The sequence below is a fragment of the Watersipora subatra genome, chromosome 7, assembly GCF_963576615.1.
Source record: "Watersipora subatra chromosome 7, tzWatSuba1.1, whole genome shotgun sequence".
In the NCBI taxonomy this organism is placed as follows: domain Eukaryota; kingdom Metazoa; phylum Bryozoa; class Gymnolaemata; order Cheilostomatida; family Watersiporidae; genus Watersipora; species Watersipora subatra.
This window is the reverse complement of record NC_088714.1, coordinates 23,932,396-23,957,080: the sequence shown is the minus strand read 5'-3', so window position 1 is coordinate 23,957,080 and position 24,685 is coordinate 23,932,396. Positions and strand designations below refer to the sequence as shown.

General features: G+C 38.9%; 1 protein-coding gene across 4 annotated transcripts in view; it reads right to left on the bottom strand.

Annotated features, from left to right (window-relative positions):
• Positions 1–460: 460 nt before the first annotated feature.
• Positions 461–24,685, bottom strand: part of LOC137401202 (girdin-like) — a 58,860-nt gene continuing 34,635 nt past the window's right edge. Inside the window, exons 21-41 of one of the 4 annotated variants that reach the window (XM_068087595.1) lie at positions 24,040–24,199; positions 22,217–22,344; positions 21,919–22,092; positions 21,490–21,601; positions 20,870–21,025; positions 19,967–20,206; positions 19,054–19,305; positions 17,966–18,130; positions 16,898–17,136; positions 16,119–16,170; positions 14,798–14,854; positions 13,099–13,282; positions 11,801–12,076; positions 11,121–11,177; positions 9,815–9,928; positions 9,417–9,497; positions 8,495–8,621; positions 7,364–7,472; positions 6,829–6,967; positions 5,932–6,034; positions 461–1,425 (exon numbers count right to left, since the gene is read on the bottom strand). In XM_068087595.1, coding sequence (XP_067943696.1) covers positions 1,164–1,425; positions 5,932–6,034; positions 6,829–6,967; positions 7,364–7,472; positions 8,495–8,621; positions 9,417–9,497; positions 9,815–9,928; positions 11,121–11,177; positions 11,801–12,076; positions 13,099–13,282; positions 14,798–14,854; positions 16,119–16,170; positions 16,898–17,136; positions 17,966–18,130; positions 19,054–19,305; positions 19,967–20,206; positions 20,870–21,025; positions 21,490–21,601; positions 21,919–22,092; positions 22,217–22,344; positions 24,040–24,199 — 3,187 coding nt within the window. In that variant the 3' untranslated portion in view covers positions 461–1,163. The remainder of the gene's footprint in view (positions 1,426–5,931; positions 6,035–6,828; positions 6,968–7,363; positions 7,473–8,494; positions 8,622–9,416; positions 9,498–9,814; positions 9,929–11,120; positions 11,178–11,800; positions 12,077–13,098; positions 13,283–14,797; positions 14,855–16,118; positions 16,171–16,897; positions 17,137–17,965; positions 18,131–19,053; positions 19,306–19,966; positions 20,207–20,869; positions 21,026–21,489; positions 21,602–21,918; positions 22,093–22,216; positions 22,345–24,039; positions 24,200–24,685) is intronic. The other 3 variants (XM_068087596.1, XM_068087597.1, XM_068087598.1) reach the window with 3 other exon arrangements.

Here is a 24,685-nt window from a genome sequence, read left to right as displayed (position 1 = left end):
ACCTATTTGTTATAATGCAGCCATTCGCTTATATTAGCCTAAAACATACATCACCATTAATCATACATGGCCACTTGGCCCTTGTCAACTACCCAACAATAAGGAAGAATACCATTTTTTTTAAACTGTTATGAGCACACGAATGGCATTTTAACACGTCGAGTACATCAAGTACACCTCTATCTTGCAATCCTTATGCATAGTGAATACAAAAGCCCCCTACTAGAAAGGCTGATTAATTAATCGTGTTGCCTTCTGCATCAGCAGCAAAACAGTTTTTGAAAGGCATGCTGACTTGTGACTTTGCAGTAACAAGTCAAGCAAAGGATTAACCATTTTCAACGCAGCTAACTCACAATGTTTGTGTAGTGATTGCTGAACAAACTACAAAATGAGTGATTCATATCTGAGTTATGGGAAGAAAAATGGTTTATTTTCATATTCAACAGGACATTTGGAGCAGTCTTGTCAAATTTTATTACAATCTTAAGCTTTGCTGCGGGCAAGTTCCATCTACCCTTTTAGCAAAGCCAAGTAAATAATTGGCTATCAACAAAATGAATGATACCTAAAAGGTTGAAAGTGTAGCATTTGGAACGATGGGCCACAAGAAATACTGGTTATAACAGTATTCAAAATAGTTTGTTGTTTGAAGTAAAAAAAGACAAAAAAAGGATAAAATAGATAAATAATTTAGTACAAAAGCGTGCGTAACCTGCGAGGATGTTTATTACGTACACTAAGACATCTGCATGGCTTGTGGTCTAATACTATGTAGTAGTCATGCTTTGGTCTGAATGTGAAGGCCATCTAAAGGGCGCCCGATGAGAGCGGCAGTGAGTTAAAGTGCGCCAAAGTGTCAGCGAACCAAAGAACAGTCTGTCAATAAGCTACGCCGCTATCAAAGCGAGGAATACAAGAGATTGGACGAATGAAGCAGGCATGAGAAGTAAGCCATTGCCCTCTAGACTTGCATCAAAAAGAAAATAGAGATCCGTGTAATGTGACAATTACTACCAAAACGAAAAGACAAAGAAAATACTATAGTACAGTAGATAAGATCAAAAGATCACTGACAGTGAGCAAGAGGCAGCGAGAGGAACTGACAACGACTCTTGAAAGTTCAAAGGTTAAACAAAGACAGAGTCGCTGCCTTCCTCCTGTCATACACAGCCGAACTCATACCACGAATCTTGATTGGTCTTGGAAGGGGGTGGACCCCGACCCATACTGTCTCTAGGGCCTCCGCGCGGAAGACTTAACCTAGGGGTGCTGGTGACTGGTGGGGGCGGTGGAGGTGGCCGTCTTGAAGGGTCTCGACCATACATTCCTGAAGGCACACTAACAGATTTAGGAACATGAGGCCTTGAGTAGGTAGGCGGGAGTCGTCGGAAATCCTCACCTCTTGTCGGGTTGTTTAAATGACTACAACAAACGCATAAAATGCAGCTAAAACATGAAGGTCATGCTATGATGAAAATTATGATGAGATTAGTCTAACAAACAAGCAAACTCTTTACTAGTAATCAATAAAATGCATATTTAACGACTCTCACAGCCACCTGAGGGTTTGTGTCACAAATCTCGTTACTGAATGGATCAGTACTAGACAGATGTAGACAAGACACAAAAACCGACAAACAAAATCTACCGTAATCCAGCGAAGAGGACCCTTTTCACACAAACGAAGGCTAATGCCTGAGCAGGAGCTCCCAAGGCATGAACTGGTCAGTCAGAACGCGCTGACCACTTGCCATGTCTACACCGGATACGACATGGGCTATAATGTTATTAAAACTCAAGGTTGTATAACCTCGGATGCAAATATTTTTTGAATCTTTGAAAATCTACCTGCAGCGTAAGAAATTATTCATGCGCATCATAAAGACGTACAAACTGCAGATCTGCTAATTTAAAAATGAATCATGCAGTTAAATAAAATTTGTTTAACGGTAAATGGGTATTTTTTAAACGAAAAGCCAACCAAGGGAACATTTAAATATAAAATGGGAGCACTGATCACTCGAGACATGCGGTCCAAGCGTAGATGACTTAATAGATAGACAAAGAAAAACCTCACTGAGTAGTGACAGAAGGCAATTCATACATGCGCTACACACAAGTGCATTCCCGCTGCGAACAGCTACAATTCAGCAAGTTTCCATTTGAGGTGCTATTTGAATGCATGACAGAAGCAATCCTTATAGTACATCATTTCCTGTTTTACATTCACTCTAGTTTCTAATCAGCTTAAGTAGCAGTGGTTTTATTGTAACTGAATGATAGCTTTACTGGTATACCAATTAACTATACCAGTTAACTATACTGATTAACTACACCGATTAACTCAAGACCCGATTAACTGGAGACCCGATTAACTCGAGACCCATCGTGCAAGAGGTCAATGTCATCTATATTTTTATTTGGTTTGACAGTTTGGAATTCAAGGTGGCGTGTAAGAAGACCACCAAGAAAGTATATTTAGCTGTTACATCTGTTCAGAAGCTACTAATTGTACTGCAATATATAAACACAGCCTGCTTTAAATAAATAAAATTAATAAATATGATAAAGAAATACGGAGAGCATCGTGATAAACTGGATTGTTCGGTAGCCGAGCCAAGGCACCAAAGTGCTAAGGGAAGAACCAACCACCATTAGAAGCTACTCAGATGAAGCAATAGGAATGGTGCAACAGAGATTACCCGAAGAGAACATGAACCTGTGACCAATTTACATATATAAATTGATGCAGTATATTCTGCATATATAACTTGTGGTGACATCATAGCTATTGGAGATTTGGAAACCCAAGAGAACAAGCTGGTCATTAGCAAACCAACTGGATAGACAATAGGTACCAGATGACCCAGAAGTTAGCCGGCTACCAATCTCTCTTTATCCCATAAATATAAATGTAAGACGGTCAACCGCAACCGCCAAGTACATGCTTCCAGTCCTTAGCATGCTGTCAAATATTACATTCGCGTGTTAAGTTAGCAGGCAGCCTTGGAAAGCAGCATACGCGGGTCACATGCATAAAGCTTTATGCGATATTACCTTCTAGCTCAAAGCATCTCACTTTCGCCCTGACTGGGAAGCTTGTGCCTAGTCTCGCGTCTATCATAGAAGAGTGTACAGTACAATGTACAACTATACAGGCACAGACTATATCTAAATGTCTGAGAGTCTATCGCAGAAGAGTGCACAGTATAATGTACAACTAACACAGAAAAGTGTACAGTACAATGTACAGCTATCCCAGAAGAGTATACAATTTACAACGATCCCAGAAGAGTATACAATTTACAACTATACAGGCGTAGGCTAGATCTAAATATCTGCGCTGAGAGCAGAGCTCTACAAATACTAGACTTAGAACAGAGTACATAGAGTGCTAAAGATTTAGTAGGAGACAGCGCCTTATATGCTGATGCAATCAAGAAAAGACAATTACATTCATTCATATGTGTGTCCATCAGACATGATGACTTCTCATGTAGCCCAGAGCTATTTTTATAAATATTCTTAAAATTAATATTTATAAAAACAAGATAAAATTTCACAATATAAAGGATCATATTCTTTTACTCATAGGAAAATATAAATAATTGTACACGTTTGCCCATGACTGGAGTACAGGAAGTAATGGAGAAAGAACAGAACATGGTAGATGCCTAGACTAACTAAACGCTTACAACCTCCTGACGTAGATCAGGAAACTCTTTCCATAAAATCACCAAAATGCACAATATTTGATTCGATTGGTAAATCTCAGCTACCAGTACGTCTGCTCCTTCTGGTGATAAGTTCTAGCATAAAGCGCATCGAACACATGCGCAGAAAATGATCAGGAAGAGGAACACATTGGGGTGAGAGAATGTGATTGTTATGAATGGGACAGTTAACCCTGACTTGAAGGGAGTGATTATAGAAGTTCTGCAGTGTTAGTTGTAAGTTCATCGAACATGTACAAGATAACTTGTCTATAGGAAATGTAAGCGGTTGAGACTTACATCACTAGCTAGAGTTGCCTACCCATGCAACTCAATAGAGTGATACAAAGCTAACACGGATTAATATGAGTAAAAAGTTGTATTTAGTACAGGGGGAGTAGTAAAATGCTCTCCACATGCGGTGATAGAGCGGAGGAGACAAACGGCAATAAGTATAGCTTACCTTTTTCTCTGTACAGCTCTGCATACAGACATAGTAAGAACTATCATACTAAGCCATGCTCTACACTAGACAACCAATATAGTACAGACATTGAGGTAAGGGCTTTCACACAGGCCAATGCTTGAGGGCACTAATGATCAGAACAGAAAGTCATGTTGATCCATAAAGGCCTACACAGGTCGGGCCTCTGAATAAATGTTTCCTTTATTATGTTTCACACAATATTCTAGCCAATATTGACACAAGTTTAAGCAATGGCAACAGTCTCAATTTTATCGGTAGAGTTCTCAAATGCTACTAAGGTCTTCAATTGTTAACTCATTCGCACCCAGGCGTGAGTTAACTCGCGTATTTATAACGTTGCAAGGCACCAACGCGAGTTAACTCGCGTCTGAAATTTACCGACTCCTTGCATCGTTATTTTTGAAATATAAAAGATAATTTTTGATTAGTTTCAATTTCAAAAGTGAATATGCAGATTCAGACGTGGTAAGACATTGAAAGACTGCATAAATCAAATTAAAACATTATTTTTAATGTTTCAAAGTTTTCATTAACTTGTAATTTTGCCAATTTGAATCGTTATGCTCGAATAAAAATGCACTCTTCAGGGCTGTCAGCCGTAGCCAGACTAACGTTATCATTCACCTTCGATAGGATCATATTAATTCTTAGAGCTGACTATGAAGTCTGAAAAGTCAAAAACCGAGTTGATGAAAATATTTTTATTATTTGAAACCTTTCCATGACTTTTTATTTGAGTTTTATTGGCATATAGATTTGCTATGCTTCTGTTTGAAGGATGATACTCGAGAGGAAAAGTTCGAAGTTAGAGTTTCATGATTTTCATGTTCATGACTAACTGCATATGTATAAATAATATTCATAACTATGTATTGTATGTAATAAATAAGTAATTTCAGTCAAACTTTGTATATTTTGATATTTTTATGGTGCAAATCTAACTTTGTTTCAGCAAATGACAATTTTTTCAAAATTGGAAATTTCCTGAAACTACCTTCTTTGAGGCACAGATCTACATAAAAAGAATATGAGTTGTCTATATGAGTGTAATATAATTTGAAAAAGGAGACTTGGCTGGTTCTTGTGAAATTTGAATGGGTAAATTATCTCAAGTCTGTCTCCTGTAGTAGTAATTTGAATTACGGCAACTTTCTAAAAAATTAGCCGGTATCCGGGGCTGATCTCCTAAAAATTAGTCGGGTGTCAATGAGTTAAGAGACATGTCCAATGGGGTCCGAGCAACAGGCATTTTCAAACAAGCTGAATTCGTGTTCATGCAAGTGGAAGCACGTGTCCAACACACAATCATTTATATTGATATAAAGAATACATGCAGGTCTGTGCAAGCAGCCTTTAGAGTGCACAAAGGACAAAAACATGCATGTCTGCAGAAATACAGAATGCTCACACGTGGAACAGAGGCTAATATGTTTTATATACAACGACTGAAGAGGCGACACGGCATGGAACCGTAAACGCGGTGCACATACAAGCAGCAAGGACGAATTTTGCTATATCATGCACTCAACAACTATAATACACCAGAAATAGAGCGACAGGAGTGACGACAGACGAACGCAGTGGCATCGGGGTCGAAGGTGAAACCAGCTAAGCGTAGAGGGTAAACTGTGAACAACCAAACTGTTGCCAGGTAACAGCAAAGCAATATACGGTGAACTCTAGAGATACGCTGAGCAAGGGTTGGGCAAAGGCTAAGCCAGATCTTACCTGTCTAGTGAAGCGTAGATATTGGTCGGGTGACTCTTGGATGATGCCATGTGAGGGGGATGCTCATTACCATATTTGGGCATGGACCTTGACGAATTCGTAGCTACAAGAAACGTGAGAACAATCCTGATGTTCATACAATGTACATGGCTGAGCAACACATCTAACTGGTCTGGTGTTCCCGAGATAGCTAAATGACTAATGTAAATGGATTAGCTGGACTAGCTGATACTGGATCAGTATGCTACCTCAGCATGCTGCGGTAGCATACTGATTCTCAACCCTATTGACAAACTTACACAACATTTTAGTCAAATTTATTAGCAAGTATTGATATTTTTGATCAGTTGTGATTGTTTTGACGTTTGAGGTCATCTGATTGCCAGGATGTTTCAAGATTGAAACCGACCAAACTTGATTGCGATTCAAACGCTCAGATCAAGTGAATGTGTGATTATGCTGTCTTTAGTTATAGAGAGACTGACAGAATAGAGACACGTAATGCTGCAACTTGAGCATAATAGCCAATATCAATAACGAGAGACAGGAAGTCGTCCGACTCGTGACATCATTTCAGCAGGTATTTTTTTTCTGAACGTTTAAACCGCGATCAAGTTGTGTAGATTTTATTATAGAAACATCCTGGCAGACAGATCACCTTAAACATCCAAAACCATCGCAAATGATATAAAAGTATTGATACTTTTTGATAAAATCTTGTCTAAGTTTGTTTTTTAGGTGTGACGTGAACATAACAGCCATAGCAGCTTCGGTACTCTCCTGTCCACTACGGTTGACAAATTCTACCATCATCCCTAACAAGGAATGATAAAACAAAGATAAAACAAATTCAGTGAGGAATACTAAGTGAGGGGACAGGAGACCAAGAAAACCAACCATTAGAAACTGTCCTTGTCGGAGTATGATGGTCGTAGTAAACTAAACCTCGAGGTGAGCCCTCAGTTCCCATGACTAAGTCGGGCTTGGGTGAAGCGTTGTTGTAATCTGCCCTGGTAACCCTCTGAGTGTACTCATTCTACAACAAACAAGAAATAACAGTGCCCATAAATTGACTTAAGCGGAGAGGGCAATGTTCTGGAGAAGCATGAGAAGGCGTGTGCAGCAAAGCGAATGATGCTCGGATGAGTTTGATGTGAGAACAAATCACACAGTGAAGCAACGCTAACACAGAGAACTCTTGAGAGGGAAGAGAACCTAAAACACAAGCATAAACTTATATGATTTGTAAGAACTGACCGACATAGCGAGGTCGATGGAAACTCCCAAAAAATGCAGAAGATGGCAGCTTGCGGTTATCACTTGTTACATAGAAAGCTAATACTGGTCCATAGCCTGTGTTACATAGAAAGCCTGTGTTGTTATACTAAGATAACAATGATGATAACGACTATATTATGAAGCTGTATTTTACCCTTGGCCCAGAGTTGTGAACCTGCTGTTGTTGTTCCACATACTCCTCTACCCTCTCTTCCGAAATGTTACCACCAGTTGTTCGTCTATTGGGGGGAGTGTAGAAGAGGCTATAATATACGACACAGGATCTAAGTCTTTAAAAATGATTGATGATCGTTGATTGACATCAGACAGACTGATCTATGTGGTCTATTCTAATCAATTTGTATTGACATGTTGACACTGCAGCCATCAGCGTGTGAAATAAAACTGGCCTTCCTATTTTTCTAAGCTGACTATTCAGCCAATCACAATTGTCCTTTTTAAAGCTGATTATTTGGCCAATCACAATCCTCCAACTTTTATAAGCTGACTATTTAGCCAATCACAATGGTACTATTTGTGGAAACTTTGTAGACTCAACAAGTAAAGCTAGCTGAAGGTACGCTGCTGTGTAACATGTAAACTTGGTTACCAGAATAAAGCTCTCTTACAGACTATGAACCATGACTGATGTACTCCACAATAAGAAATATTTGAAAATGCAAAGTTATACCATTGAGGTAAGCGTATTCATCAGAGAACTAATATAACCTCTAAACCTATTACCGTATATTCCGGCGCCTAAGTCAAAAACTTGACATAAAATTTCAAGCTTAAAATCCAACCTCAACTTATTATACATAGCGATCACGTTTTTCCTGACACGAATTCTAGTCATGCGGTATAGTGAACAATGAATCGTTTAATCAACTGGAATACCACACATATTTCTTGTTACAAAGTGTTGATATTGTTAAATATCCTAAAGAACTTCATACAAGTTCTTATCAGGATAAACACAGAGAATTGCCTACAATAATAATAAATAGAGCATATTCAAAGACATTACTATCAAGTAACTCTATTGCTATCTCTGAATATTTGTATAAGTAAATCGGGCATGTACAACAGAGTCACGTAGTTGATGAGAAGGTTGACTAGTTAATGCTTATCTCGGAACTGGTGGCCAATAAAACATATATTGGCCATCGGGAGCCAATAGCTTATTAATATGGGTTGAACGATCAGCTCATCAATAAGGAAGAAACCTCTAGACCTGAGGAAGAAACCTCTAGACCTGAGGGAGAAACCTCAGCGTACAATGTACCTGTTACTGCTGCCGCTAGATCTAAGAGAATCTGAGCTTTTTAAGCCTGTATCTTTGGTAGGAAGATTATCATCACAGTCTTTGGTGGGGAGATCCTCGCTGCCTCGGTTCGACATCGAATGTGAATCTGTGACATACAATAAAGATGTAAACTCAGACAGCATCTGGTGTAGAATAAGTAGCAAGACATTCTCTTGTTGTCAGTAACTGCTAGACGTTTGTTATCAGCCACCATATTTCAGATCCTCCTGGTGACTTCATGCAACACTTCTGTTTTAGTGAGTTTCACCCGTTGTATCCCCACCAAGATTTGATTATAACAGAAATTGGTCAATTTCAACTTTTACCACTCGTTGGAGCGTGAGCATTAGTAAAGGACAATGTACAAGGTAATAGGGTACGAACATATACTATTACTGGGGTGGAGACAGTGATATCAGACACGCTGTGATTGGGAAGCTGACATGCTGTGTCATGGTACGAGCAATACTTGTGATTTTCTGGTATACTATGTCCGGTGTCTCCCAAAGCGATGGTATATTAAACGCGGACTTTGCTATGTAGGCATGACACAACCAACACTGGTCGACCACATGTTATGAGTAGCTCTGGTTATACCTGCAACTGCGATAGCTGCTGAAAAAACTTACATTGCTGGAAGAGCGCTTCAGATTATTTTATTTGACTGAAATAATGCTGGCTAAGATTTTACTAATCGCAACACCTTGATGGTATAAAGACGACAAGTTGGTAGCCCGCTGATAGAACTGTCAACTACATATAACTTTTATATGATCATACACAAGCATTTCCTGCACCTATGTCAGAGTATCTCCTCAAACCCAACTGAAACGAAACAAGGACATAATGCAAGCATGGTTGTGCGCCGCAAGCCAAGCGAAAAGCTGAGCGAAGACTATACCGTCATCAGAATCGCCGGTAGAGCCAATCATCCACATTTGCCTTTTGGTTTCTCCGGCAGACGATCTTTTTTCTCGGTTCTCTGTGCAACCGATGAATGACATGGAGTAAAGCACCATACACAAACGCATACAAATGCAGATAGTCGAAAGGGTGAGGAAAATAAGCAAACACGAAGTGGGAAGGAGAGGTTGATGGTTGATTACGGTTACTCTACCATTACGAGTAACAGCAGCTATATATCTGCAGCACACTTGAAACCTCGAGTGAAGCATGACTAGATTTCTAGAAAGTTCTGCTTCCCGAATAATACAGAACTATTCGGGCTGCAGAACTTTCCAGAAATCTCATAAAAACTACTGAAAAAAGGATAAACACTAACTAGTAAAAGAGCCTTACTCTGCTGGGAGTGAAACTTGCCGTAGGAGCTACCGCTATCAGATTTAATGGAGGAATGAGGAGAGAAATTATTGGAGTTGGCCTGTGGACTTTGCAGCTCGTCAGATCTTCCACCTAAGAATGACATTAACAATTGGATAACTAGCAAAACGCTGGGAACACAGACTTAATTCAATCAACGCTGTAACAGAAAGTGCTAAGGCGCCTGTGTTTGCATGGGAAGAATGGGCAAATAGCCATTACATTTGGAATATGTCACAAATGTTTTTTTGGTCAGCCAACAATAATGAACTCTAGCTAACCACAACCTTTACATGTAAACAAATTGCCCACGTTCAGCTCTACTCAAACACTTTTGTGCGAGGCAAAAGAAAAAAAGAAAACAGGTGAATATACAACATGCAACACTGACTGTGTAACTAGAGGCTGAGACCCAACTGACTAAACAGGGATAGATTGGCGGACAAAAGATTGCCTCAAGTAACAACACTATTCAGAGCTAAGGATTAACAAGACTATTCAGAGCTAAGGATTAACAAGACTATTCAGAGCTAAGGATTAACAACACTATTCAGAGCTAAGGATTAACAAGGCTATTCAGAGCTAAGGATTAGCCATTTCATTTTCGTACTGAAATGCTATTTAAGAGCCATAAATTAATTGAAATCTCCGTTACATACCAATCTTTCACCTAATATTTGCTCTCTTAACAATGAAAGGTATTTTAAACGCTCTATGTCAAACCATTCATTTGATTTTATCGGCCAACTTTTGTTGCCTTTTTTGTTTTATGATTATTGTATGACAGAATTTGAAAAACATTTGTTTAAAATAAACTTATCGTTAATAAAGTACTATATATACGTACATACGAACATTGCTTGCAATTTTAATAACCTTTGACTTTCCAACACACACTGTCCCAATCACAGGTGAACCACATGAGATGAATATAAAATATAAATAACAAATGCAGATTGAAAGCTAAATAGCTACAACGAAAAAAAAAAAAACTCTGATTATTGAGAAATATTCCCATCATTTGGATTAATTTGGAGACATTTGTATTTGTCATGCGTGCGATTGATTGCTGAGTACAATGATTTAGGACAGTCATAGCGAGTATAAAACATCCACCAAGCGGTTTAGACATCTAATATTTACAAGCGAGACTAAAGCTGGGAAGACGATCTGCATCCTACAACAGGTCTCAGTGTAAGTGTAAGGCGCACACAAGCAATACTGAGAAGGGACAACGAGGCAGCTTGAAATATGAAAAAGTATATAAACAAACACAACATTTTACCTGTGGAAGCACCTGCACTGTTTGTCAACTCATCTATTGGTATAGTGAGTGACACTTCTACAGTCAACAGTGAAAGACAACGTATGCTCTGATGGGGATAATGTATTAAATATCAGGTTCTTGATACTGCATTGCTTGGTTTAACCCAACATCATGCATTGCAATGAGTATAACGTTAACATAGAGAAGGTGTTCTTCATGTGTTGTTAGCCAGAGAGTATGTAAAGAAACTATACAATAGGAATAAAAAGGTACCAGCACCGGTCATTAGCCACTTCACCAGGTACATAGACTTACATGTACAGGTTTAAGGTGCTTCATGAAACTACACGCTGAGGTATGAAGGCTGAAAGCAACAATGGAAGACAAATCCTGTGCTTTACAGGAGCTAGAAGTATTTTTCTTAGATGCTCTGATAACTGTGAGATATTAAAAGTGCTAAAAGGCTTTCAGAGATAGAAGATGATAGACAAGAGACAGAGATGGCGTGTGATGGAAAGGTCAAACATAGTAACTATTAGTGACACAAGATACAGTGATGAACAAACTTGGAGAAGTACAAAAAAAGAAGAGGGTACAATCACAAAGCGATTGTACCTAGACTTTATTTACATGATAAAGTGAGTGAGAGCAGTTGCACCTGGTGAGCCGACAACTCTAATATACCATCGGACGCTCACCTTTTTGTGGCCCAACAGAAACGGGAATGTTTACACCTGTCGATGAGACAGCGATAGGTCTATAATCTGTCGAAAGCCTATGGTTTATGGTGGTGTTATAAGAAGGGGGCTGCCTAGTATCTGGACGGATATCTGAAGTGGGAGGCAACCGCGATTCTCTCAGAGGGTGAAAAGCTGAAACCCGCTCTTCGTACATAAATGTATTGCCTGACTCGAGACTCGAGTCAAACAAGTTCTCTATGCTCTGAGCCCTTTTTCGAGTTTTACGTAGTCTCACTGTAAGCATGCACATAGCCTGAGAGCAAGGGAAACAAGAAAATGTTAAACTTATAGTTAGACAGAAAATGCCTTTCCATACCTTGCTATAAAATGTGGACAAATTGAACTATTGGTTTCGGCCTATAGTTCTTGTTTCAACAGACTTTACAGCAATACCACCACAGGTAAAGAAACGGACGAGACTAACATCTGCCTGTGACATCTTAGACTTGACTGACTTAAGTACGGGTAGGATTTTGAATACCCGACAGCAGTTAACGTGTTTATTTTAGAAATGTCTCATTACACTATAAGGATACTATTACAATGGTACGCGGGAAAAAGGTGTATTGCCATTCGGACCAAGTTATCAGTCAGACTCCTTTGAGAAAACTCCATCAATTTGGTCTGAACGAAAATCATAGTTGAAGAACTGGAATAAACACTAGATGAAAGCACATGAATTACTAGGCATGCACCAATCTAAAATAGACAACAGTTCTATTGTCCACATTTTATTGCTGGCAGTGCAGACACACAGCATGCTTCCTGTCAACAGATAGTCACCGCACCTCAGCCAACAAAGGAACACCAATACATCGCAGCAGATAAGATAGAGAGCACCAAAGCCATATGAAAATATCAGCCAACACCCAAAAGCCAGGTTAAAGTAACAAGAGCAGTGTAAGGAAATTCCCAATTACCACAAACCCATGCTTGCAAAATCGATTTTAAACTCTCTCATTCGACAAAGCTTGAAATGCTTCCCTCCAGATTAGACCATAAACAGGTATTTGGAGTTCTAGCATATTTCACCGTCGATTTGTTTGATTAGGCTGTATCATAGAGTAACTGGTCACAAATGTCCAGCATGGGCAGACAATTACAAACCCTTAAAAGAAGACAATTACTCAAATGCAAAACAAATAATGTGATTGTAAACTTTTAGCATACATGTACTGGCAACAGATCGGATGAATGGCCAAGTTCATGTGACCTGTCGGTCCAACTGGCAGAGCGTCGTATGACCTCTCCCTTACCTTTATTATTTTTAGACATGGTGACATCAGTGGGCGTCTCTTCACTCCCCCGACTGCTGCCTTTGCTTCCAATACTGAGTCCCCCGAGGCTACGAGTTTCCTCTATGTTGTCGACTCCGTAGACTAAATCCATCTGGCTATGAGACAAGTCTTTCTTGAAAGACGTCTTGCCTTCCGGAGTTTTCTAAAAGTGACAAGCAGATGCATCCAAGTAAACGAAAAAGCAAATTTTATGACACTATAAAAATTATGATAGGTGCTGAAAGATAGAAAGCGATTTATAAACTGAATAGTCAACTTTCGATCAGTTCCACATAAATATTTTCCATGTCTAATGTCAAATTTTTTCATAAACTAATTGCCTCAACATCGGAGTATTAAAAATTACTCGAAACATTAATTTTTATGCACTGGTAAAAATATGGTAGAAATTGAAAAATACACAAAAAATTGGAAAAAAGATTAGTTCAAGTTAACTATATATAGAGTGAGTTACGCTGCGTAATTAATTTTATCACTCTCTTTATCCCTGAACTTGCATATTTCCAAGCCAACATTTCCCTTTCTAAGGTGAAGTAATGATGAAGTAATATTGTCAATAAAACAATACAAAAATGAAAAACTACTTTTACTGATTATTATTTTAGTAGCATAGTTTTCTATGTAGTTTTATATAATGCATTTGTTTTAATGTTAAAAGTCATCGCTGTAGGTAATCATCATAGGTTTTGAGCAATAAAATTAACAAAACACTGCATTACTCTAAGAATATATGTTCCAACAGAAATGTTTGGATATACAAAAAAATATAGAGCGAGTTCATTTTGTATGTCGACGGTTACCTATACTTGGGAGAACGTTAAACGTTGACACAAATGTTCTGGCCGATCATTTAAACATGCCACTATCAAGTATGTGTAAGGCTGCCTCAGTCTCCAAAGAGAAATGAACATAATGTGAACAAGTGTTGCCTGCACACACGCACACACACACACACCTGCAATTAGGTACGACTCAAATGTTCGGTACACACAACATACATCAGCGTCAGCAAACACACATCGCAAAACAATTGGCACGCAAGCTAATACTGCGGTGCAGACAGCAGTCGGCTATATAGCATTAGCAAGCCAAACGAGTTACTATAAGCTATACAACTAAAATAGAAGCAAACAAAATCATACACATATAGAAATCATATATGCGTTTGAAGTGCTTTTCTATCCAATACAAGAGAGAGAGAGAGGCTAGCGAGACAAACAGATGCGGAGAGTACGAATCAATCTAACAGTTGGCTGTAATCAAAGACTGAACTTCCTAAGGAATCAAAGACTGAACTTTCTATTATGGTACGCCGCTCCAACCTTATGGTAAAAACATTAACTATCACTAATACAACATGGTACTGAACACTTAGTACTAAGAGTTATAAGAAAAGAGCTTTATAGAAAACAGTTGCTGAAGCAGTAGAAACTACCACCTGGTTGCTTGTGATTGACCAGCAGTTGGCACTCTAATAAGAAAGCTAGTAACCTACAGACTAGTCTAGCATCACTCGCATTGTGTTCTGCTTGCAGTAAGCTGGTGTTATCACGTAACAGCGAGAAGTGCTCGTGATAAGCCGGTGTTACCGAAGTAATAGCGACAAGCTAAGGTCAAAGTTTAAAGCTAAATAGTGACTAGAAAGGATAAATATTACCGTAGGGTCAGCGCTGACAGGACGGAACTGAGAAGCCGACTGCTCTAGCAGTTCATCCTAACAAATTATGAGACATTACAGTGCATGTATCCTAGCAAAACACAAACTCCATAATACAAAAAATACCTAAAACTAATTTTTCCAGACAACACATCGTCTCATTTGTTAAACAAACTAGTATCAAATAAATCATTGACGATGCTACCAATGTAATGTACAAATATTGCATGTCATGTTCAAAGGGCAACTTAACAGAGCCAGCGTGTTAGTTATTTTATTTTCTGGGTCTAGTAGTACGAGTCTAATATGATGTGCCTTAAAAATCTTATACATACATGTATGTGTAGGTTAGTACAAATAATATGGTGGACGAGTGAAGAGCGATCTGTACACACAGGTATAACAATATATTCAAGCACCATGCATATCCTTGGCAATCAATACATACTTAGCAAAAAACACGCCCCTAGCAACCAATATATTTACGACTTGTGAAAAAACATATAGCAAATACCATTTTGCAATATGACGTAGTGCTTTTAAAACTATGAATGTTAATATTCTGGGAGTTATCTGACCATGAAAAGCTAGGTCACTAGAAAAACAACTCCAAATTACGGGCAAACATTCAACAAAGGATTTCCATAGATTTGCGGCCAACATACAGTTATAAATCTCACTATTACCCAATTCATTTCAAAGATTTTCCTTCATTGTCTACAATTCCTTGCAATCATGACAGCCTTTTCAGAGTTATTTTCCTAATGACTGACCAAACAGAGAAAGATAACTCCCAAGTGACTAGATTAGACCGCGGGTGATGCGTGTTGTTAGGACAGTCAGACCAGGCCAAGCGATGGTCGATTTTCATGCTCGCTATGCAGCTGTTATACCTGAGGGGGCCCAGCCATGTGCCTCGAACAATGGCCACAGTTATGAGTAGTAATAGCCTGAGAGCAAAGGAACTGGCCGGGGCCATAGCTGATACCGGCTATAGTTTGTCGCCTAGCTGGATCCCTAGAGCGCTAAACATAGCACCGAGAATGATCATACACATAGATTGAGATAAAAATATTCCTAGTTTTCAACATCAATATCTAAGTGGATGTAGGGCAATATCTAGGAGACCAGATTAAAATGAACAGTTAGATTTGCGTGCATCAGCTATGCACACATTTCGAATGCCTAAAAGCAACTGATTAATATATTGCACCAAAAGTGTTATTGCATAGCCTTGTCTAGGGTTACAACGTGCCTTGCTATGTACGATAGTGAAGTGAAACTTGCAGCAAGAGAATCAGCGAATGACTCGCAATATTACCTTGTTGATGAAGCCCTTAGCTTTCTTTACTAGCACAGACCCCAGACCCTTCCTACAAAAAACAACTAGATCTAAAACTGCACTTAGACTTACTCGCTTCAGCTATGACAACAATTGAAGTTTCCTGAACAGTTTAAAAAATGTATTTAATTCTGGAAACAAATCATTAGGTGATGCAAATGCCACAGGATATGCATATGAATTGGTATCACAGGTTTTTACCACAGTTGCATGATATGGTGTCACAAAAACCACAACACACATGTATGATATAGTGTAACAAAAACCAAAACAGACTTGTGTGAGTTGATGTAACCAAAAACAACTCAATCGCATGACGTGTTGTCAGAGGTGCAATAACACAGATGAATGATATGGTTTCACAGGTGACATGGCACATATGTATAAGTTGATGTCACAGGTGCCCTAGCCCACTCGCATGAGTTGGTGTCACAGGTGCCATAGCCCACTAGCATGAGTTAGTGTCACAGGTGCCCTAGCCCACTCGCATGAGTTGGTGTCACAGGTACCATAGCACACTCGCATGAGTGTCGCAGGTGCTATAGCACACTCGCATGAGTGTCACAGGTGCTATAGCAAACATTACTGAGTTGAGCATAACAAAGTTGGTATTGATACCACAAACAGTGGCTGATCTAGCATAAGCAAGATGCAAGTGCACTATGAAATGATCAGTTGAAGGATTGAAATATATAACATAACTCCATGATTAGGTCAGTGGTTTGGAAACCATCACTATCCCCACTAATCCCACTTACTTTTTACTGCCAGGTTTGTCATATGACTTGTACTGGTCCATGATCTTTTCCTCAAGTTTCTCCTTGGTACGCCGGAGGTTGTCTAGCTGCTCCCGGTAAAGATTCTCCTCCTCACGAAAATGCTCTGAAGACTCGAGGGTCTGACTTAGAAGCTCCTGGTTTTGCTGGAGCAGTGCTTGCAGCTGGAAGAGTAGGTGTTTGTTCTCATCATGTAGGTTGGCGCTGAGCCTCTCCAGTGACTGCAAGCACAGATCAACAATGACAACAAACTACAACTGACTAGAACACTAACACCAGCGCTAACTGAAAAGTAATTGGAAAGTCCAGAAATAATTTGTCAAGTCTCAACTTTCGACTCCTTGAATAGATACTAAAGCTGAAACTTCGGAGATGACAAGTATTTCAAGTAAATCCTTTGTGATTAATAGAGACCATAAATATAGGTAGCTATTTTAAAAGCTGTCGAAGGAAAGAATTATGATAAAATGCAAGGCTTATGTAAATACTTTCGAACAATTTTATTTGATTATGAATTCTACAACTGAATGAAACTGCAATATAATTCTTTATTGTCATTATGTCATTATGTCTATTGTTCTATGTGTTGGCCATTGTTCCCTAATATCTATGATCTTCCAGAAGCAAAATCAGAAGAAATCTAGTTCATATTTTCAGCCAGCATTATTATTAGTGACCATTTCCATATAGAATGGTTTTTGATCAATTCCGAGTTTTAACACTGTCACTACCTGTAGCACCAACCAATTGTTTACAACTCATCCTTTGCTGTAGCTGGTGATAGAGAACCTCAAACATGCTGCTCTACCTCGTCTGCCAGCTAGTCACACTATCTAACACAATTTGTTCAGCATATCTAACCAGAATGACAAATGGAATAAAAAACTTTCATTAAATGCTTCTATTACTTTGTTAGATCACACAAGAAGAAAACCCAGAAAAGGTAGTTGAAGGCGTGATGCGTCTGAGGTCCTCCTACCTTCGCAAAGCAGAAATTAAGTTACCCTGACAAGAAAATGCTACTATTTTAAAGCAGCTTAGCCTGTGTACCTCACACTTGTTGGAGAGCTTGGCATTCTGGATATCAAGCTTGTTGAGCTGATCTCTGCAGTCAGCCATGTCTCCCTTCAGCTCAGTATGCTTGAGCTTCAGTTGGTTGTACTCAGTCTTAACGTTTCTGTACTCTGACAGGAGGTCCCTGTACTCTCCGCGAATCTAAAAAAAATAGCAGATAGGATTGCAAGCTCCATTGAACAAGCATTCCCATAAACTTTGCTAGATCAAAACCAGAAAATTATTATTTAATTTACAATTTTCTAAAAAGAATTATTTAAGAGATACATAGAGATGCTACATGTAACAAAAATTTTACAACTGCCATGGCGAGTATGGATGAAACATTCTATAAGCAAACCACTGTATTTTTATTTGTAAAAATCCACACTGCGCTTTTCAGTCCAGCGCCTGATATATGACTAGCGATTCTGCTTGATAGCCTTGAATTGAATCTGCTAATGAATCGTAGATGCCTGAGATAAGGTATCAGTCTCTAGTTTCCCTTGCGTATTTACGAAGGCCGGAATAATCGCTGAACAAACCGGTGACTCTGAAAACACTGAGACCGACTCTGATAGTGACGAAAGGGCTAACGTGATTTGGAAATCACCTGCCTAACTCAGACACTAAAGATGAAGTTTGAAGGATATGTTGACAAGGAATGCATAACGGTTTTGTATTTTTAGGTTAAAGGAAGGATCCGGGCATGCCGCCGAAAAAGTGATTGCAGCTTATGTTGTACTTTTGTGTTCCAACTGAACAACAATTATTTTTTGTTAGTCAACAACGGAACATCCTTGAGAGTTATTGTGAATTAACCGGATTAAAACCTCGACTTAATCGTCATACCTTTTGTTCCACTTATTAGGCCTTATAAACTGGAGCACCTTACGCGGATAATGACAGAAATAGGTCTTAATTGATGTTGCGTATTATAACTCTAATAAATACCGTAAACAGTTTTTTATGATTCTCGATTTAAAGAGCTATTTTTAAGCTCAAAACATCACTAGTCAGCTCAAGTGTACTCATGTTCAAAGAATTACTTCAAACTAAAACAACAACTTAGGAGCCGTGTCTACCTTTTCATTCTGTTTCTGCAGGAGTTGATTTTCCTCTGTTGCCCTCTTCCCATCCTGTATGTTAAAGCTGTCATCGAACTGGAGACTGAGACGCTCCTTGTGCATCGACTGCCTCATCTCCTCTATAGCCGCCTTCTCCTTGGCAATGTTGTCTTTAGACCTGCTCATGTCTACCGTCTGGTCTTTGAGTTGCTTGTGCTGTGACTTAAGCATGCCGTGCTCAGATATGAGTGCTTCATACTCAGTGGACAGCTGCCGACAGGTGGGTGGGCGTAAGTTGGCATTACATAAACACTGCGCACAGCAAACAGTTACACAAAAGTGCCCTGTCACCAAGTAACTTGTTAAGCGATTTAGGTGTGACTGCGTGACAGACTAACAGCATTTGTCTCAAGACTGGCAAGTATTAGTGCTAACTTTCATTGGCTAGGCTGATGGTAAGAGCGAGCTTAGTGATAATTAACTCTATGGATCGATAGAGTGAGCTTAGTGATAATTAACTCTATGGATCAATGATACTTAAGTTGCTGTTAAAAGAAAAAGGTGATATATAACTTAGTGCAAGCCCTTCACAATGCATGTAGTTCCACACCATTCCACCTAAACCAAGATTCTAGACATTGTTAACAAACTGAAAAAGGGAAGCGTTGAAGCACTGCGCGATGCTGAGAGGTGTGATAAAGGAGCAAAAATCCTGACCAATTGGTAAAGTGAAACTATTTAGTTAATACAGCATGTACAAATGATTATAAGAACACATGACAGACTCGAGATATACGTGTAGCGTATCTGCTAGCTGTAGAGGCTAGCCGTTGATGCTAGCTATCTCAGTTACAGGAGATAGCTAGCATCAACCACTTACTAACAGGAGTCATCCCAGAAACTTAGCAACCTGTGCTGACTGCTGCCATACCTGCTCGTTGAGTTGTTGAAGCTGCTCGTGGTCTGCGACCAAGTTCTCATAAGTTTCATTCAACTCCTGGTGACTGATAGCCGTTTCTTCAAAGTCTGTCTGTAGCTTAGTTAGCTGTTGTTGCAATCGAGAATTTTGGTTACGTAAACTTGTAAGCTGTGATTTGAGAGTTGTGTTCTCAACTTGCAATTGAGCATTTTGGGTCTGTAGTGAGTTCTTCTCGCCTTTCATGACTGCCATCTACAAAGGCCAAAAGGTTACTGATTAAATATATCAAGATATATCTCTTACAACTGCGACATGATTGGAGTCAAGCTGCAACATCAACCACAGTTATATATCTTCAAGAGAAGACAATTCTTTTGTGCTCAACACCCATCAAGTCAAACCTGCCACCTTCATATAAATAGTGACCTCTGCAAGCGACAGCGCAATAGAGAGTAATTGCCAGAAACTAGATTAAGAACCTCAATTCCGTTTTTTACCGAGTACAAGGCTGTCCATCTGGCAAATAACCTCTTTCAAAAAGCAGTGTTGATTTATATATTTGTGCAAACCTTGCCGATAAAACCATTGCGCAATTATTTATGTCATTTGAAAACTTGCTCATTCTTCTCTCCTCAAAGTTGACCATGTTTATTAAGTAATTTGATTTCTATGCTGAGTTACTGTTTATAATGCTGCCATATACGAAATGTAGGTTTAAAGCTGTTAGCAGGCGTAACAATCTTATCAACTTCAACGACATGATTTTCATAGCACAGCGCCATGCTGGAATGTCCATGGAACATCTTGGCATAGAAGCACTTTTGCTTGACAGTGTGAGAGATGGAGAAAAAAGGGTTAAGCTGATTAGAGAAAGACACAATACGCTAACAAAAACGGGTAGAACGAGGGACTGACCTGAGACTCGAGTTTTTTAGATCGCTGCTCCGAATAAGCTGACATGGACTTGAGGCCAGCATTCTCAGACTGTAAAGTCGCTATCTGTTTTTGGCCCTTGCTGAGCTCCTTTTGCACAGCCAGGTATTGCTCACCCTCGACCATCTGGCCAGGCACCTGTCATTATATAACACCTGAACATCATCTGGGGCTTTTGGCAACCAGTTGACAACAATGGTTAAACTTGCTTCCTCTTGCTTACACAAGAAGTGACAGAAAATAGGAACACATTCAGAGGAAGCGAGGGAGATAGATATATATATATATAATAAAATGAAAAAAAAACATTAAGAATAAAGAAGTTATGAGACACAGTGAGCAAGCATTTGCATAAGCCGTGGGAGATAAATTTACTGGGTTTTTAATGAGGCAGCTACAGACAGGTGGTTGAGAATGTAGGAAGTTATGATGGAAGATGGAGGGAAAAAATAAGACAACTCTAAAAACAAGAAAAACAGAGCCAAAGAAGATTTCATGACATTAACACGAAGTCGAGATATGAAGGTGGGAAAGAGGAACTCGAAGAATGAGGTCAGTATGACACAGTAAAGACACAACAAGGAAATATTTTGATAGGATACCAGAGGCACAGGAGTTTTCTTAATGACAAGCTGACTGATGCTGGAGGCTTGCTTGCCGGGACTCGGCTGTACGTTGATCGTGGTTGTGTTGTTGACTGGCCCTTGCTGCTTCCTGTTAAAAAAACAGATATAAACAAACCTATGACAACCCCATGGGTCGATACAGTTGATTGGGCAGAGCTTTTTTATTCTTAATAAGAGAACTGGAGTAGTTCACAACTAATTCTTGGTAGAAAATAAACATCTTATAGCCAGCATCTCGTCTCCAGTTTTAACTATTGCATTTTCACTTTTTTAAAAGGTTACAATGAACTATTGTAGAAAATCTTGAGTTCGCATAAAACAGTAAAAAAACTCATGAAAAAATTTAAAATAGACAAAGAGAGAGCAGAGCAGTTGTCAATGCTACAAAAGAAGAAAAGCTTGTACCTCTCTATGTATGTGTGGTACTCCTTCTGCATGGTGTCCAGCTGCCTGTGCAAGGTAGCGTTAAGATTCTTTGACTCCTCGAGGTGCTGCTCTAAAGCCTTAATCTGTTCATCCTTGATCGAGAGGCCTTCACGGTGCCCATCCTCTAGAATGTGCTGCAAGGCTTTTAGCCGTCTACAACAGCAAACTAAAGCATTCGCAGTACGGCTTGTCTACAAACACCCGGAGCATGAATGCGTAGCCCTAATTCTTCTCTTGTCAAGAACAGAAGAGAGCCAACTTCACAGATAATACATACGTGTCATCGGCAGCAGTGGCATCAGCTTCCAGCTTATCTTTGTCCAACTCCAACCTGTGCAGCTCAGCTTTCAGTTGATCAAGTTCATTCGTTACCTGCTGCGCCTGAATCTTTTCTTGCACAAGTTCCTGTAGTACAATAGTAAGTTGTGTATCCTTGTAATTTTTGTAAGTCTGAACTAGTAGATTCTCTAGTTCTGACCGAGACAATAAACATAGAAGAGACATACGTAGCTATTGCTTACACGAAGAGAACACCTGACTTAATGGTTTTTTTGAATGTTTACCCACGGAGTGACGAGTTGGAAATATTTTATATCGCTCAATAAACATAGGTCTCGATTTGTGTGAGCAAAGTTAAAATACTGAATACTTACAGCCAATCACTACTATGTATTATAATTATAAGATGCGTTGTATTTTGCTAAAATGATTGAGGACTGACAAACTCTCTTCGGATTAATTCAGAGTTATTATCTCATGAAGAACATATTACTAAATTCATTTTTGACATACAAATGCGCTAACATCTGGCAAACGCAATGCCATTTTTGCATATCACTGTGTTAATGCTTAAAAATGATGCAACACTGCCAATGATAGCTAAAACTTGGAAGTTATCTTACATCATCAAATTTTCTTACTTCATCCTCCTTAAACAAGTAAGGTCAATTGTGTTTTGTTATCGTAATTAGTAACAAATTATGAAAATGATAAAAACTGCTCAATAGGTTTTTTACAACAATGATATGACCCAATAGAAAAATGCAGCATCTGCTAGTTTAGCTCATCTGAAAATACAAAAGCTTGCCAAGATTTGCATATTTTTAGTATATATGGTAATGTACCAACTACAGCGAACCCCTGCCATATGATACTAATTTGTTTCGGTGTTGACATCGTAAGGCGAAAACGTCGTATAGAGGGATATAGAAACCAACAGTAAATATCTCATGCAAACAAACCCTAGTAAAAACATCAGATTTTATATACATACCGTACATATTAAAAATTGATCACAAAATAGTGTGTTAACCTTAGTAACTATAGTTACCTACAGTAACTTTAATGTATTTAGTGGATTTGATCAGCAATAAAATGTAACATTCCAATGTACTACGCGCAGTACATACATTCTTAGGGCGGGAGTTCTTACCTTTGAGACAGATGTATAACATAAACTTTGAATTTGATTTGAGTGAATTTAGCTTACTAAACACACACTTCAAGTTAAATTATATTTTACTAAATTAAATTTCAACTTAGTCATCATCTAAAAATTTTTTACCGATATGTTTCTGGTTTCGTTTTCACTATAACTTATAACGATTAGCGATCAACTGAGAGAGAGAGAGAGAGAGCGAGCATCGTATCTCATTCAGGCTTTGTGAGGGGATTTCGACGAATAGCATATCTGTGTCTTCGTTATTTCGACATATTCAGCACATCAACTGCCAAATTTGAATTTCGAGAGAAATTTTTGTTGATGTCAAACGGGAACAAAATGTCGTATGGTGGACACAAAAACATTGTTTTCTACATCGTAAGGCGCAAGAATCGTAGAACAGGGACATCATATCCCGAGATGCACTGTCGTCTATAAGCAGCTGTGTAAATGTGTTCCCAAGAGCACCATCTGATAAAGAATGTCCAAGAGATGTTCGTAAACTGTACTTTTAAGATAAAATGGTCATTGAGAGAAAATGACACCATTTAAAAATTTAACATGTTTTCATTAAAGTACATATTGACGCCACAGCAAATTACTCATTTTATGTTTTACAAATTGAAAAACCGTATAAACCAAGGAAGAGTAAAGACTACCTCTCTAAGAGTTGCAATAGTCTTTTTGTCCGTCATGGCCTTCTGCGTGAGATCTGTCGTCTCCTTCTCATGTTCCCTTAACCTCATGCTAGCCTGCCTCCACTTCCCTTCTGACCTTCTCAATGTCTTCTGGTCTCGCTCCAGGTTTGCCAGTTTCTCACTGTGAAGGAATAGACAGCTCAACAACTCTTTGTCGAACATCTTATGGACCACTGGTGTACAAACCTCAATGATATGGCCAACTTAGAGGTTAATTGGCAGAATTTTATAATTACATTTATTAATAACAATATTATCATGATAATTCGCATTTTATCAATGATTTTGATAATAGTAGCACAAAAAACAGTTTGGGGACAAAAACAGCTTGAAGAAAAGCAAGCTCTTGGCTGAGACATATAAAGGTCATTTTTGGCCAAACAGATGCGTGAATCGCCGATACAGATGCGTGAATCGCCGATGTCGATGCCGCTGACTAGCCAATGCATGAAGACAAAGCATATTAAGCTAATGCTGGCCATTACTGTCACCATCACTTATAATGCACCGTACCAGGCATTTCATAAGCTTATAAATAGACCAAGTATTAAAAATTTGCAGTAGAAATAAGATGATCACTAGCCATACCCACTGAAGACTTAAATTT